This window comes from Neurospora hispaniola (assembly GCF_033458365.1).
Source record: "Neurospora hispaniola strain FGSC 10403 chromosome Unknown B0T23scaffold_7, whole genome shotgun sequence".
Taxonomy (NCBI): domain Eukaryota; kingdom Fungi; phylum Ascomycota; class Sordariomycetes; order Sordariales; family Sordariaceae; genus Neurospora; species Neurospora hispaniola.
This window is the reverse complement of record NW_026944412.1, coordinates 1,902,698-1,915,407: the sequence shown is the minus strand read 5'-3', so window position 1 is coordinate 1,915,407 and position 12,710 is coordinate 1,902,698. Positions and strand designations below refer to the sequence as shown.

General features: G+C 52.7%; 3 protein-coding genes across 3 annotated transcripts; 1 reads left to right on the top strand and 2 right to left on the bottom strand.

Annotated features, from left to right (window-relative positions):
• The first annotated feature begins 2,494 nt into the window (after positions 1-2,494).
• Positions 2,495-3,031, top strand: B0T23DRAFT_217250 (uncharacterized protein). Its single transcript, XM_062833666.1, has one exon. The coding sequence runs from the start codon at positions 2,595-2,597 to the stop codon at positions 2,922-2,924; it is 330 nt and encodes a 109-aa protein (XP_062690024.1). The 5' UTR covers positions 2,495-2,594; the 3' UTR covers positions 2,925-3,031.
• A 3,561-nt stretch (positions 3,032-6,592) lies between these two features.
• On the bottom strand, positions 6,593-8,846 carry B0T23DRAFT_422698 (Pre-mRNA cleavage complex II protein Clp1-domain-containing protein). The gene is made up of 4 exons (XM_062839807.1): positions 8,629-8,846; positions 7,542-8,454; positions 7,204-7,470; positions 6,593-7,106 (listed from the first exon to the last, which is right to left on the bottom strand). The coding sequence occupies exons 1-4, from the start codon at positions 8,662-8,664 to the stop codon at positions 6,844-6,846; spliced, it is 1,479 nt and encodes a 492-aa protein (XP_062690023.1). The 5' UTR covers positions 8,665-8,846; the 3' UTR covers positions 6,593-6,843.
• Positions 8,847-9,582: 736 nt separating this feature from the next.
• Positions 9,583-10,764, bottom strand: B0T23DRAFT_407099 (inositol polyphosphate kinase-domain-containing protein; the record flags this gene model as incomplete). Its single annotated transcript, XM_062839158.1, has 1 exon — positions 9,583-10,764. The coding sequence occupies one exon, from the start codon at positions 10,762-10,764 to the stop codon at positions 9,583-9,585; it is 1,182 nt and encodes a 393-aa protein (XP_062690022.1).
• Between the last annotated feature and the right edge of the window lie 1,946 nt (positions 10,765-12,710).

The following is a 12,710-nucleotide window of genomic DNA, read 5'->3' as shown; positions in this document are numbered from 1 at the left end:
GAGGTATGAGATGCAAGCACGCGCACCGCTCTTTTGTCTCTGTTGGCAAGAAAGAGCAAACAACACCCGGCGTTCTGAACCGTGTCTGACCGTCCTTTTCCACGTACACGTAATGATCGATCTGGTGCCCAATCCTTCCCTGTTTCGAATCAGAGTCGCCGAGTCGATTGTTTGCCGCCGTTGGGGGTCGATGTAGGGTGTTTGTGTAAGTGTTCCGTACTGAAGCCCGATGATGGATGACTTGTAATCCGACCGAAGGTGAGTATGACCAGACCGGTTGAACGGAGGGATAAAAGAATGGATGAGTAGTAGCATAGGAAGGCGGAAGAGAAACGAGTGAAAATAGAACAGGTCCAATGATGTAAACGGAGTACCAAAGGGGTACGATGGGCGAGCTAACGTTGTCACCTTTCCAGGATTGTTGTTACCCCATGAATGAATACGTATGATGGGCAGATTCGGAAGGCGAGAGCCGGCAGGAGAGCATGGAAGTCGAACAAGGTAATATTAGCGGACGACTAATCAATGGACAAGGCAGAGAAAGCCCCTTCCTGGTCCGGTTTGAGGTTCGAGCGAGGGTGCAGACCCGTGACTGACTGAGAGGCAGGCAGAGGAGAGGACCATGAGAAATGGGGAGGCAAACTACTTGTGGAATATCCAGGGCTACTGAATGTAGCTTGCTTTTTGCTTGCTAGGGAAAACGGAGAATCCAACCCCGGGACGGTGAGCCGTGGGAGCATCCTCGTGGGACTTTTTTAGGCGACGGGCCCTGCAATGCTTGCTTGGCTTGTTAGAGCGCCAGGAGTAAAGTGAGTGTGTGGAAGTAACTCCCGTTCGCTTGGGTCGTCCCGGTCCACATGGGACGAAAAGTGATCAACATCACCACTCGAGACAAGACCTGACAATGTGACACGGCTCTGGCGGCCAGGCTTTCAGGGCCGTCAGAGGGCCTTGTCCATTAAATGTCCAGCACTGGCCGGGCCGTCGGTTTGACTGGCTGAGCCGCCCAAGCGAATGAAAGACAGTGGGAACTCGGGAAAGCAATGTTCATGTCGAGAGAGGAAACCCATTGGGCTGCTCGAGTACCTAGTACTGCTGTAGCCAGCTAGCTACAGGTGACGGGGCCCAACCAAGGTAGGTAGGTCCATATGAAAGTGTGAAGTTCTTCCGTTATCTCGGTCATTGTCCAAACAGCGTACCTGGATTTTTGGCATGCCATGACTGTCTTGAAAGAAAAAGCAACAAGAAGATTGGCGAGGAGGCGCCGACGATGTGCCAAGACGGGGCAACAGCAACGGCATGCTTTGCTGTTTCTCTCTTTGCAGGGCAGTGTTGCTTTTTGCGGAGTGACAGAGGGAGGGTCGACAATGCCCGGATACTTGTCAACCGCGTGGTTTGCACACGGCAATCGCACAATACATACCTAGAGGTAGAGGTACCTAGCTAGAACCGCTTGAGCTGTGAATACGGCCCTTTCCCGAGGGCAAACAAGACGAGAAGGAATGAGATGGCATGGCAGAAGGGGACGTCAGGGCAACCAACACACTTGCATTATAGGTAGGTAGGTAGGTAGCCAGTCAGTCGATTCTCCTCAGATCACGCACACACATCCCGCCTTGGTCATCGTCCAGCCAAATGCCAGAATAAAAGACAGCCGACATCCAACACCACATTCGATCCAAGGCAACGACAATGATGGGCAACCACTCGGGCACTCCACCATCCGGTCGAACAAGTCACAAAATGTGGTCCTCGTTGACTGGCCAGTGCGGCGCCCACGAAAAGGAAAATTAAGCGATGAGGGGCCGTGGAGGGGCCGTAGAAGAAGCGCGTGTTGGGGCGGTATGAGGTGATGACAAGCTGGAGCGAGTCAAAAGAGAAACGACTCGACAGCATTCAATGCGCTGAAATCGCCTTTTGGCTTTTTGGGGTTTTGCTTCTTGGGGCCGCCCGCCCGTCCCGCTGCTGCTGCTCCCTCCACTCACTTTCAGCCAAGGGAACGACGCCCAGGATCAGGTATACGAGGGAGTTTCTTCGAAATGCTTGATTGCTGGTGATTGTCCATTTGGAATGCATCTCTGTACACTACATACAGTCGACACCGTGTCGGAAATGCGGTGGGAGGAGCATCTGGTGCAGTGCTGTTCCAAATGGACAGGAGTTGTTGAAAGTGGAATGAATTTAGCCAGGACTCGGATGGATGCGAAATCTGAAGAGGGTCTCATGGCCCGTGCCCGGCTATCAGATTTGGCAGCAAACTGCACATATTGTAGATAAATAGCGGAAAGCACATCCGACTCTCTCGCAATCTGGCCCCACCCCTCGCAAAATCCATTGGATGCTTCAGCTTCACTGTTAAGTTGCCCTGTGCCCGTTGAAAGCGATGCCCAAGGTACCAACGGGCGGGCACTGTGCCACTGTAGAGTACAGGCTCTAGTGTAGGAAAAACACTTTATAACGGCCAAAGACTCCGAACATGGACAGTCGAAAGCGACAACGACACATCATTCCCCGGCACTTGCAACTTCATTGTCCCACCCCAGTCCCTGGCCCAGAACCGCACTGCATCTCTCTCGTCATCATCCTGCAGAGCCATGCTGCCTTGGCTGGGCAATCAAGATGAGCCTTGGATTACGAAGGTCCGGGTGCGAGTACCGAAGCATGATTTGCCTAGTACTCTGCTTGCTGTCCTGATTCTAATTGGGACGCCGGGTTCACGACTACTCGCGAGGCACCGTGAGAGGGTGAGTATGTATCAGGCTTTGCCTACTGCTGCGCATTGTCGGCGCGGAACGCCTGATCCGGCACACAAGACTACTAGTCACACATTGAATTCAATGAGTGAGTGTGCCGCAAAATGCGCAGCTCGTCAACGATTTTCAAAACAAGAACTTCAAGCCACCAGATGTGAGGCTGTCTCTTGATTGGCCTTGATCATGGGACGAGCCGTCTACGCAGTACTTGGTGGTCTCACCCGGAGGACTTTTGACCAACCAGGACATCCCTCTGATCAACTCGCCAGACAGGGGATCATTTCGACTCGACATGGGAGTCCTCCACCGTGTCCTTGAGATGCCGTCCATGTAAAGTGTTCGCCTCTGTCCGAAACAGTAGAAATATCTTACCCTCCTCCTTTATCACCGAGAGTTCAGCGACCAAAGACCGAGCGAGACGCACGATGCCTCACTGCCACATGTCCCCGCCGCCAGCCATCGCAGTCCAGGTACCTCACCATATCCACATCCAGTCCGCTCCGCGACATCTTTCGCTCGCTTCAAACGCTCGCAACACCGGGCACTTGAAAAGCATGGTGAACGATGCTGAGATCGGGTATGCACAGCACGGTGGGATGAGGAGATCTCGAGGTAAAGAGGCAAAGTCATCAGTGGGCATTGGACATTGAAACAAGTGGTGTGTTCAGCGGGCGAGTAAAAGGGTTTGAGCACCTCGCCATCGTCCCTCGATTGTGTCAGGATTCAGCGACGGTTACAGATCTCGTCAGAGTCAGAAGTCCGGGGCCGCAGGACAAAACTACCGTTCTTGGGCTTGGTGTTGCTGATCGATAGCACGGATCTGTCGTTAATCTCGCGCGCAAATCACAGGCTATGCTCATCTCACTTGAACCGACGTGGGCGGACTTTTTGCCGGTTACTCTTTTTAGAAATCGTCAAGGTTCTCTTTGGCGGGAAATTTGCTCCTTGGCTGCCTCTTGATGCCTCAGAGAAAGTCGGAGACGTCTCCGGTGGATACGGTTTTTTGAGGAAACCCCGCTGATTGCTTCGCAACTGACCCTCTCTCGCCCATAGCTCGCTCCATTTGGCGGGTTTGCGGTCTGTCAGTTTCGTCTTTTGAAGGTGAGGCGAAAGAAAAGGCAGAAAGAGCGGAAAGGCAGACAAAAAGATACACATACGGCTAGGCCATGGATCCAAAAAGCGGACGGAATCCTTCCCCGGCCGAAGCGAACCAGGCAACTGGAAAATGAGCGGACTGAAGTCCAGCGCGCCGAGCCAACACATTCGACTTTTTATGCAACACTGATGATTACATATTCATTTGTGTTGTCCCAGAAGGGTAGAAATAAACACATCACCAGCCACCACAGCTGCGGAAGTGACAGCTCGTCCGGCCAGCCATTCCGGCCCTCTCAGCCAAAGGGCCCCCTGCCTCCCAAGAGGGCCAAGACTGACATCTAGATATCCAACCGCGAGATTAAAGCCAACAACGCGAGAGAATAAGCAAAATCCCACGAGATATCTGAATCATTGGGGGTTCTCTCCAACAACCAGTGGCGCTGTCTCACCTTCTTCCTTTTCCCCTCCCCTTCCTCCCGCGCAAAATATCCCGACACTTTGCAATCCATCCATCAACGACCGATTAGATGAGAAGCTCAAGGGTATGTCAGGGGGTGAAAACGGATATCGAGTGAAAGTGAGACTTGGACCTTCCCATCTTGACTTTGGCTAAATGGTCGGGCACGCAGCGCCAGCGGTTCCGTCCTTCAGTTCGCTCTCTCCGTCTCCCGACACTCTGGTTAAGCTCGCCCATCTCTTGCTGGGCAAGGCTGGGTTGGCACGGACAACCAAGGAGTTGCTTGGAGGAGTGCTAAGGACAGACGGGGATAGCGGGTACCGCATGCCGGGAATTGCAGAGTGGGGCCCGCCTCTCCTCAAATGATGTCCGCGGCATGGTTCCGTCCACTCACGTTCCGTCCTTTTCCTCATGTCTTCGGGTACGGAAAACGGTTCATCTGAAGATCCCCGCCTGCCCGCGACTCTCTTCACCCCCCCCTTCCCCCTTCGAATCCCGGCGGTCAACGAGTAGCTTTTGTTTTTCCTCAAGATAACACACACGACAGAGGGTATGTGATGGATCCCGGTGACTAGACTACTTCACTAGGCAGGTACACTACTATCGAGGTAGGTATCGCACCCACCTGGAAAGAAAGCATCACAAAGACGGTCAACCGCCAGACCCTTCTCTCCAGGCCCTTGCCCGAGAGTCTCAAGGGGGGTAGGGGGCCAGGTCATCCCAGTCCAGGAGTTTTCGTACGGCCCAAAGGGATCCAGGGCGTGTGGCCCTCTCCCCTCGTTTCGTCGTCATTCTTGAGTCCTTGCACAGAGGAAAATCACTGAAGAGAATACGCCCCTACGGCTGTTCCTCGCCAACGGAATTAATACCTGCAGAACGGTGGAGCTACCACGAAGTAATCGGAAGCACTTCCGCCCTTTGTTCGTCGTCTTCGTACATACCTGCAATACAGTACGAAATAATTGCCGAGATTGTCAAAATGCAACGGGTAGTTGCTCGTGGAGCGAGCAAGTGATCGTACGGATTGAAGGGGTAGGTATCATCCTTTTTTCCTGTTTTTTTTTTTTTTCTCTTTATGTGAAATGGGGGAGGGGATGGAAGGGGGAAGAAGGGGAGGGGGTTCATGGGGGTTCGGCTACCGTAACCAGTTGGCCCTGACGCCCTGACCGGGTTCCTGTATGAACAATGACGAGCAGGACAGCCATATGACGCCCAAAACCTTGGACGAGAACCTTGGATGAACCCTTCAGAGTTCAACGGTTCCCGTTTCCCGTTCCCCCGTTCCCCGTCCGCGCCGGCTACGATACCCATTGTCTTGTCCTCCTGAATGCAGGGAATGCCTTGATTTGATGAAAGCCATCATGGGTACCCGGTTGGATGGCAGAACGACATTAGGCATTTTCCAACGTTCAACGTCCAACGGTTTTCGATCAACCATTTTCGATTGTGGCCGATAATGACTTCTCAAGAAGAGATTGATGATGGGAAGAGCCAGATTAACCACGTGATGTTATATGAGTTCTCCGGTTTGTCCTCCTTTTGCGATAACCATTGCTCAAGGTAAAGATCTTGTTCATTATTCAGCAAAATTCATGACGCCGGTCTGCTACAGTGAGTGGACTTTTGAAAGCACAAGTTAGGCAATCTTCAATGGACGCTCTTTATCCACAACTTTAGATCACGAGCTAGTCTGCGAAGGCAGGCTGACATTATGAAGTCATCATGATACGTCCCGCATATTCTATACCCATTCGGAAAAAACGATACTCTACGTACCATAAGAGACTAATTTAGGACAGTTATTTCTATTCCTAGTGGAGGATTCACCTCTTTCTCCAGCAAAGTGAATAACCATCGCTGAATGAGTTACGAAGTGACGTACTGAGTCCCGGAGGGCAGAATACCCCGATCAATGTACATGAAAATTTACCTGCCATGCACACTCAACAGTCCCTTGGTGTACTTGAATCCCCTTATATAGGTAACTCGTCACGACCACTGTGTGATTCTAGCAATAAGGGATAGGTAAATGACCTACTGCATATAATGTCTTTCGTCCGAATGGTCATTATCGGTGTCATAGCCTCATGGTCAAGGACAGGCAACAGAAATAGGGGGAACCAACCATAGATCGGTCACGTTGTTAGACGAGTACCAAACGGGAAGACTCTATAATACTATGTTACAACCAACGTAAAGAGTGTTGTAAAATGCATGCAACTGACTTATGTCTTGCGTTTCCAAGCACCACGAACAATTTGCAACAAGAGTCAAATCAGCAACACCGAGAAAAATAAGAATGTACCAGATATGTTCCCGCTCTCATGCTAGTGAAAAGACACCCAAAAGCAACAACAACAATAAACACCTTTACATGCCATTTTCACCATTTTCCATCTCGAAGCCCAACCAAACGCCAGCCGTATCCGTCAGTTCCCTCCACGCCTTCAAGCAAACCCCAAGATCATTTGTCTCTTGTAGGCTCAACTGTTGACCACCATCTCTCGTCCGTACCCACAGCACGTTTTGGCGAGCCTACGCCAGGAGGTTGAGGTACGGTTCCGGCCAGCGTCCCCATATCAGCGGGTGGTTGCCCAGCCGACCGCTGACCGGCGACAGGAACTTGACCCGCCTGCGCTCCTGGTCCACGTCGGCGATGACGATGAAGCCCTTGACCGAGGAAAACCGAATGGCCTGCGGCGAGTCGGTCACGGAGGCGATCATGACTGCTAGCGTCCAGTGGGCCATTTCGGGGGTGATTTCGACTCGCTCGAGGACTGGGGCGCCTTCATAGGGTTCTGTTTTGGTAAAGACAGGCGTTAGCTTAGGTACCAGGTAGGGTGAGGTAGTATCAGTGCAGTGAGAGCGAGAGAGAGAGAACGAAAAAAAACTCACCGTCAGGCGCCCTGAAAACGACTAGCTCGTCGAAGCTGGCTGACTGTGTAAAGGGGCTCAAGCGCGCCTTAATGCCACCAAAGAAGTATTCCTTAATCGCCGTCTCTGTAGACTTCTGCCTCCACGCCTTGTCAATCTGTACAGCACCATCCGACTTGTCTAACCCGAGGACAGTAACCGGCTCTTCAAAGCTCGTCTTCTCGCTTGCAAACCGCTGCCCAAGTTCTGTCTTTAGCTGTTCAGAGCCGAGCACCACAACCAAGTTTGCTAAAGTTGCATCGTTAGCTTTCGTCACTCTTTATGAGGTCTTTCTGGAGGCCAATCAAATATAAACTCACCATCAAACTGCCTAACCGCCCACCCCAACAAATCCTGCCCCTCTTTGTCCCCCGCCTCCACCGGCGCCGTATCAACCAACAACCCCGCCATCCTCACATCCCGATTCCTCTCAAACTTGCGCCTGACCAACACCGCCAGCCGCTCCGTCATCTGCCTCCACATGTCCACGTCGTCCTCTACCTTCTCGTGTCCAAAGTAAAATGTGAGCGGGTTCTTGACCGGCACCGCGCTGGGACCGCTGATCGGCGTGTTCGTCACGCCAAACCCACCCGCCGGCTCCTCCACGTCCATCAACGTGCCGAACACGGCCGCACCCAGCGTTCCGGGGAGACACAGCAGCCCGTCGGTCGGGTTCAGGTTGGCTACCAGCGGCTGGGAGCCCATGCGCGTGGCGAGAGCAGCGAGGAGCTTCGCCAGCGAGGTCTTGCCGACGCCGGGTGGACCACAGATCAGCACTCTTGGCCCGGGTTTTGGCCTCGCTACTCCTGCTCCTGCTCCTCTCCCTTGTTGCTGCTGCTGGTGGTGTGTAGGATGTTGTTGTTGTTGTGCCTGAGCGGCCGCGGCACGCTCGTGGTCTTGTAGGCCAAAGTGGAGGTTGATATAGCTAAGCATGGGCGATTGTTCCGGCGGGTGTTCAACCACGCGGTCCTCGAGGGGGTAGCCGCCCGTGTTGTTGATCTCGAGAGTGCATCCTTGATCGGTGAAGAGCTTCGATTTGGTGCCGGGGAGGAATGTGTAGACGCAGTTGGGCGCCAGTTCGGTGCCATCGCGCTCAGCAGTGCCGGCGGCGAGGCGGACGGTGACTCCGGCGGCGGAGGAGTTCGATGAGAAGGTGCTGTGTTGGTGGGGGATGGAGAAGCGCCATTCGCCGAACGGTCGGAGGTTGATGGTTCGCTGGGTGGTTGTGGGAGCCTGTATTACCGTAAACGGGCAAATATCAGGCGATGGTTAGCTGGCTGTGATCTCGGGTCACGAGTGTGACTATGGATAATAATGGCTTGTGAGGGGACGGTGATGACGTTGGATACACGTGCGCGCCTGGGGTTATACGAAGCATTGTCCGCGCGAGAGCTTGGGTTCGTTTACCTGCGGGGCTATCTGACCGAGGCCTGGAATCGACATGGCGGGCTGTGTTCAGCGCGTGAACGAGATTGTTCACAGGCTGTTGGATATGTACTTGTATTTCGTTCTCCTTCTTGTAAAGTTCTGTTTGCGTTTGCGCCAATGGGGGTGAAAGTTGTAAAGTTCCAGCCGTTGGCATGCAGGGATTACCTCTATTGTGGCATGGATGCAATGGAAGTGGAAGACGGGAGGGGAGCTGATGCTCACTGCAGCAAGGCCGGGGCTGTTGAAAACTTGAAGCTGAGTTTAGCGGCTGCGGGCAGTGGGGCTCAAACGCTGTGTACCTACCCTGAGGGTACTAACGAAGCGTGTCAAGGGCATTCGTTGTCTCACTTCAGACTGTACCTAATTCATTTGGTTTCCGCTTCCACTTTTCGTCCCAGTTCGAGTGTTTTGGAAATCGAATTAAAAGCAGCCCACTTTAGTATTTCCTCTAAACGGCAGCTGTTACTGACGGAGTTTGTCAATTTTCTGAAGCATGTCTACCTTGATTGCAAATTTCAAAGAACAAAGTTGAAACAGTAAACTTTGGCACGTGGTTCGAGCACAAGATGTGAATTATTGTCACAGACCACAACATCCAGATACTACAGTCATGTTAGAGATGCGACAAGATCATCGGATAATAGCGTACAATAAAAATAAGGGGTATATTGCGTGAAAAGAATTGCCGTCCCCCTAATAACCCGTGTGGCTGGTTCCCCTTCTTTCAATGATGTTCGTAACGGACGTCAAAAACCTACCCCTCTACCTATGCATATATATGCGTATATGCTCTCTTCCCTTTTCGTCTCTTTCCCTTCCTCTAACCTGCCCGTGGCATGCTATAACCGTAGTCTCGCAAGGTAGCCCGAATTGCAATCCCAAACGCCTTGAAATGCCGCCTTAACTCCACGATTGCTTTCGGAAACCCACCCTTCAATCATCTGCCAGCTGTTCAAAGATCTTGATCAAACTCCGAACGCCAAATAGAGCGTTCTCGTCTGGGCCTTGCCCGGGTGTCCACTCGGCATGTGCAAAGTCAATGAGTTTGAGGGAGTAAATGCGAGGAATATCGCCGTTCGAGGAACCCGACATGCTGTCTGCGTCGGAATCCGCAGTCAGTTGGATGTCTTGGGAACCAGGTGCCTGAGCCAGGTTCGCCAGTATCATGTTTTGGCCGATGGCTGCGTTGATTGGAAACACCATCTGCCCCTCGTCATCCATCTCGATGCCACTATCAACGCGAGATGCAGATAGACCTGGCGTGTACGGTCCATCATCCTTCTTGTGTTGCTCACCCGACATGTCAGCTCTGGTCCGGTCAAGGGCAGCTCTCAACGCGTTGCCGTCTCCTTCGAATGTGAACAGCAAGCTCGCCGAATACATTCTGCTCTCCTCCGAGGCCAACACCTCCTCGATGCGCCTTAGGTCATTGAGGAAAAGACCCGCAATGATCTTGCCGAGTTCTTCATCTATCCCGGCCTGAGGATTGAAGATGAACTTGCGCATCGCCTCCACAACATTATTCGCGTTGACCTCTAACCGGCCGTAATGCTTGTCGTAGACCTTATAATCCTGCTCGTCCAGCTCATCGGGGTTGGTGGATCCCTTGTACACGCGCATGCCGGCGATGCGAAATCCGTGCGAGCCATTGGTGGTTTCCTTGGTGATTATATCAAATCGCTCTTGCTTCGCCTTGGGCGCATCATCTGCCCACAGCCGCTTGCCGAGTTTAGCGTCCATAATGTTAGGACGCGTGTAACCGTACGCTGAATTCTCCAGTACCACCGACTTATTAGTCTCGATCTTTCTGGACTTGGCCTTTTCCGTCCACTGTCTGTCAGTGCTCGGCGCGGGGGACTGGGCGGCGGCCTCAGCAGCCTGTTCCTTGCTAAACTTGATGATCTCCTCTTTTGTTTCCTTGGAAAGTATTTCGGAAACAGCGGGGAGCTGTTCATCCAAGTCCCTGACGCTTGTCGAGTCGTTCAGTTCTAGCTCGCCCATAAAAACGGGCATCAAGTCGGCGAACGCCTGGTGGCTCTCATTGGCCGTCTTGTAAAACTGAAGCTCCTGATCGGTGCAGGGCTTGATGAAGAGTTCGCCTTGAGAATCGCACATTGTACCGTCACTGCCCGAAAGGTTAGAGCCCAAAAAGCGGAGGCGGGTGAGTCCAAAGGCTGAAAAGTAACATACTGGCCGGCAACCGCAAGATTGTAGGGCTTGAGCTCATGGTGCTTGGGTATCGGTGTTGAGCCCATCATGTTTGCGGTTTGTATAGAAACGTTGTACGGAGATATTGCGTGACGTGTCCTCGCGGTTTGGATGGACCTGGTGAACGGACTCTTTGGTGGCAGTTCAGGTAAGAAGCGTCGTTACTAGCTGGCAACGGAGGGGCACGAATGCGACTTTTGGGCGGATCGTGACTAGCGCTCGCAGTTTCATGGGCTAAGGGTTGCCAGATTGTCGAGTATTCTTCGAAGTGATACACGTTTTAGGCAGCGGGCGCTCGATTGTAAAATTGCATAGCAGTTTAACATTCGGTGAAGGAAGGGCCAAGGTCAAGGGCTCGGGGCCTGGGGCTTTTGTATTCCGGAAAGCAGGAAAGGTGGAAAAGGGGGAGGACGGGACAAACAAATTTGAAAGACGAGGTGTTGGAGGCGGAGTGGTACCTGTCACGCATCACCACATGCCGTCCCACGGTCGTCGACGAGGTTACCTCTAGGTACCTGCTGATACAAGTGTTCAGCTGCCAATGTGTAGCTGCAGTGCGTGGATATCAATGTCAAAGGGGGAAGGAGAGGGAGCTTCATCACCAGGGGGGCAACGCGCACTCCCCGCGCCAGTGTTCCATTCCAGGCAAGCCAGGTTCCTTTGTGAGTCGGGTCCCCGTCCCTCACAGCGGTTCGCGACAGCCAGGCACGGACACTGCAACAGGGCACCAGACGGGATTTGCGGGAGGGCACGAGCGCTGGAAAATGCAGCGAGCGCGCTAGGTTCGTTGCTGAGCAGATGGGGCGAGGGGCTGTTGCCAATCAGATGTGTTCATAGCCCTCCCCACCGGCCCTTCCAGGAGACCAAAGACCCACTATTGGACCCTTTCCAGCCTCGACGGCGGCAGGACAGACCGGGGGATTATCCGCGAGGGGGTGAGCTGCGCCTTCATGGAGTTACAAGCCCGTAGAAATCGAAGGCATCTGGATGGACTTCTACACTACCATTCCGCTTCCGCATTCTCAACATTTCACGATATTGAGAGGGTGGCGGAAGAGTCTCCCCCAAGTTCGAACACACAGCCACGTTTTTTGCGACCTCGCCATGCATTCTGCCTTGTCATCTCGTCCATTCAGATACGCTGCTCTCAAATGCGAGTCTTAGTCTTATTCCTTTGCCCGCCGTATCCGAACCGAAGTCAGGCGCCGCATATCGCGAAGAGCGCGAATCAAAAGGGCTCTTTGATGACTCTCATTCATATGATCATCAATGAACAATTGTCAGCCATATATACGCGGGTTTTGTTTGATACAGCCCAACCGGTAGTTGGTGGATTAGCAAGATGGTTAGTGTGACACGGGAGACCTGTGCGAGATGTCTCAGACGGTCGCAGTCGGAGGGCAAAATGATCAGATCAAAGCCGGCTTACTGATGTGGAAGTACGACAATGAGCCTCTCACATGGACAACCGTGGGTTGGCAGACCTCTCACCAACTGCCAACTGAAAATGTCTCGCACACACGTCAACGGCTCATTGACTGCTTTATTGCACATTCACAGCCAGCGCTTAGCTAGGGAAATCTAATTGTTGGATCACAATATCGTATATCCAACACCTGGCACACAGCAGATCGAGATTTGGGGTCCTGATACAAACTCAGTGGAAGCTGAGAACTTTGGGCTACACAGTAGGTACTCGCTCCCAAAGCTGGAACGACACCCTCAATTCCCAACCGCGTTCCTGATCATCTCAGTGGACATCCGCTTTTCATTCTGCTATGTCAAGTATCTCAAAGAGGCAGCGCCCATATCTTATTTCCATCGATATGTTTGCTCTATCGGCGCTTGTTGCA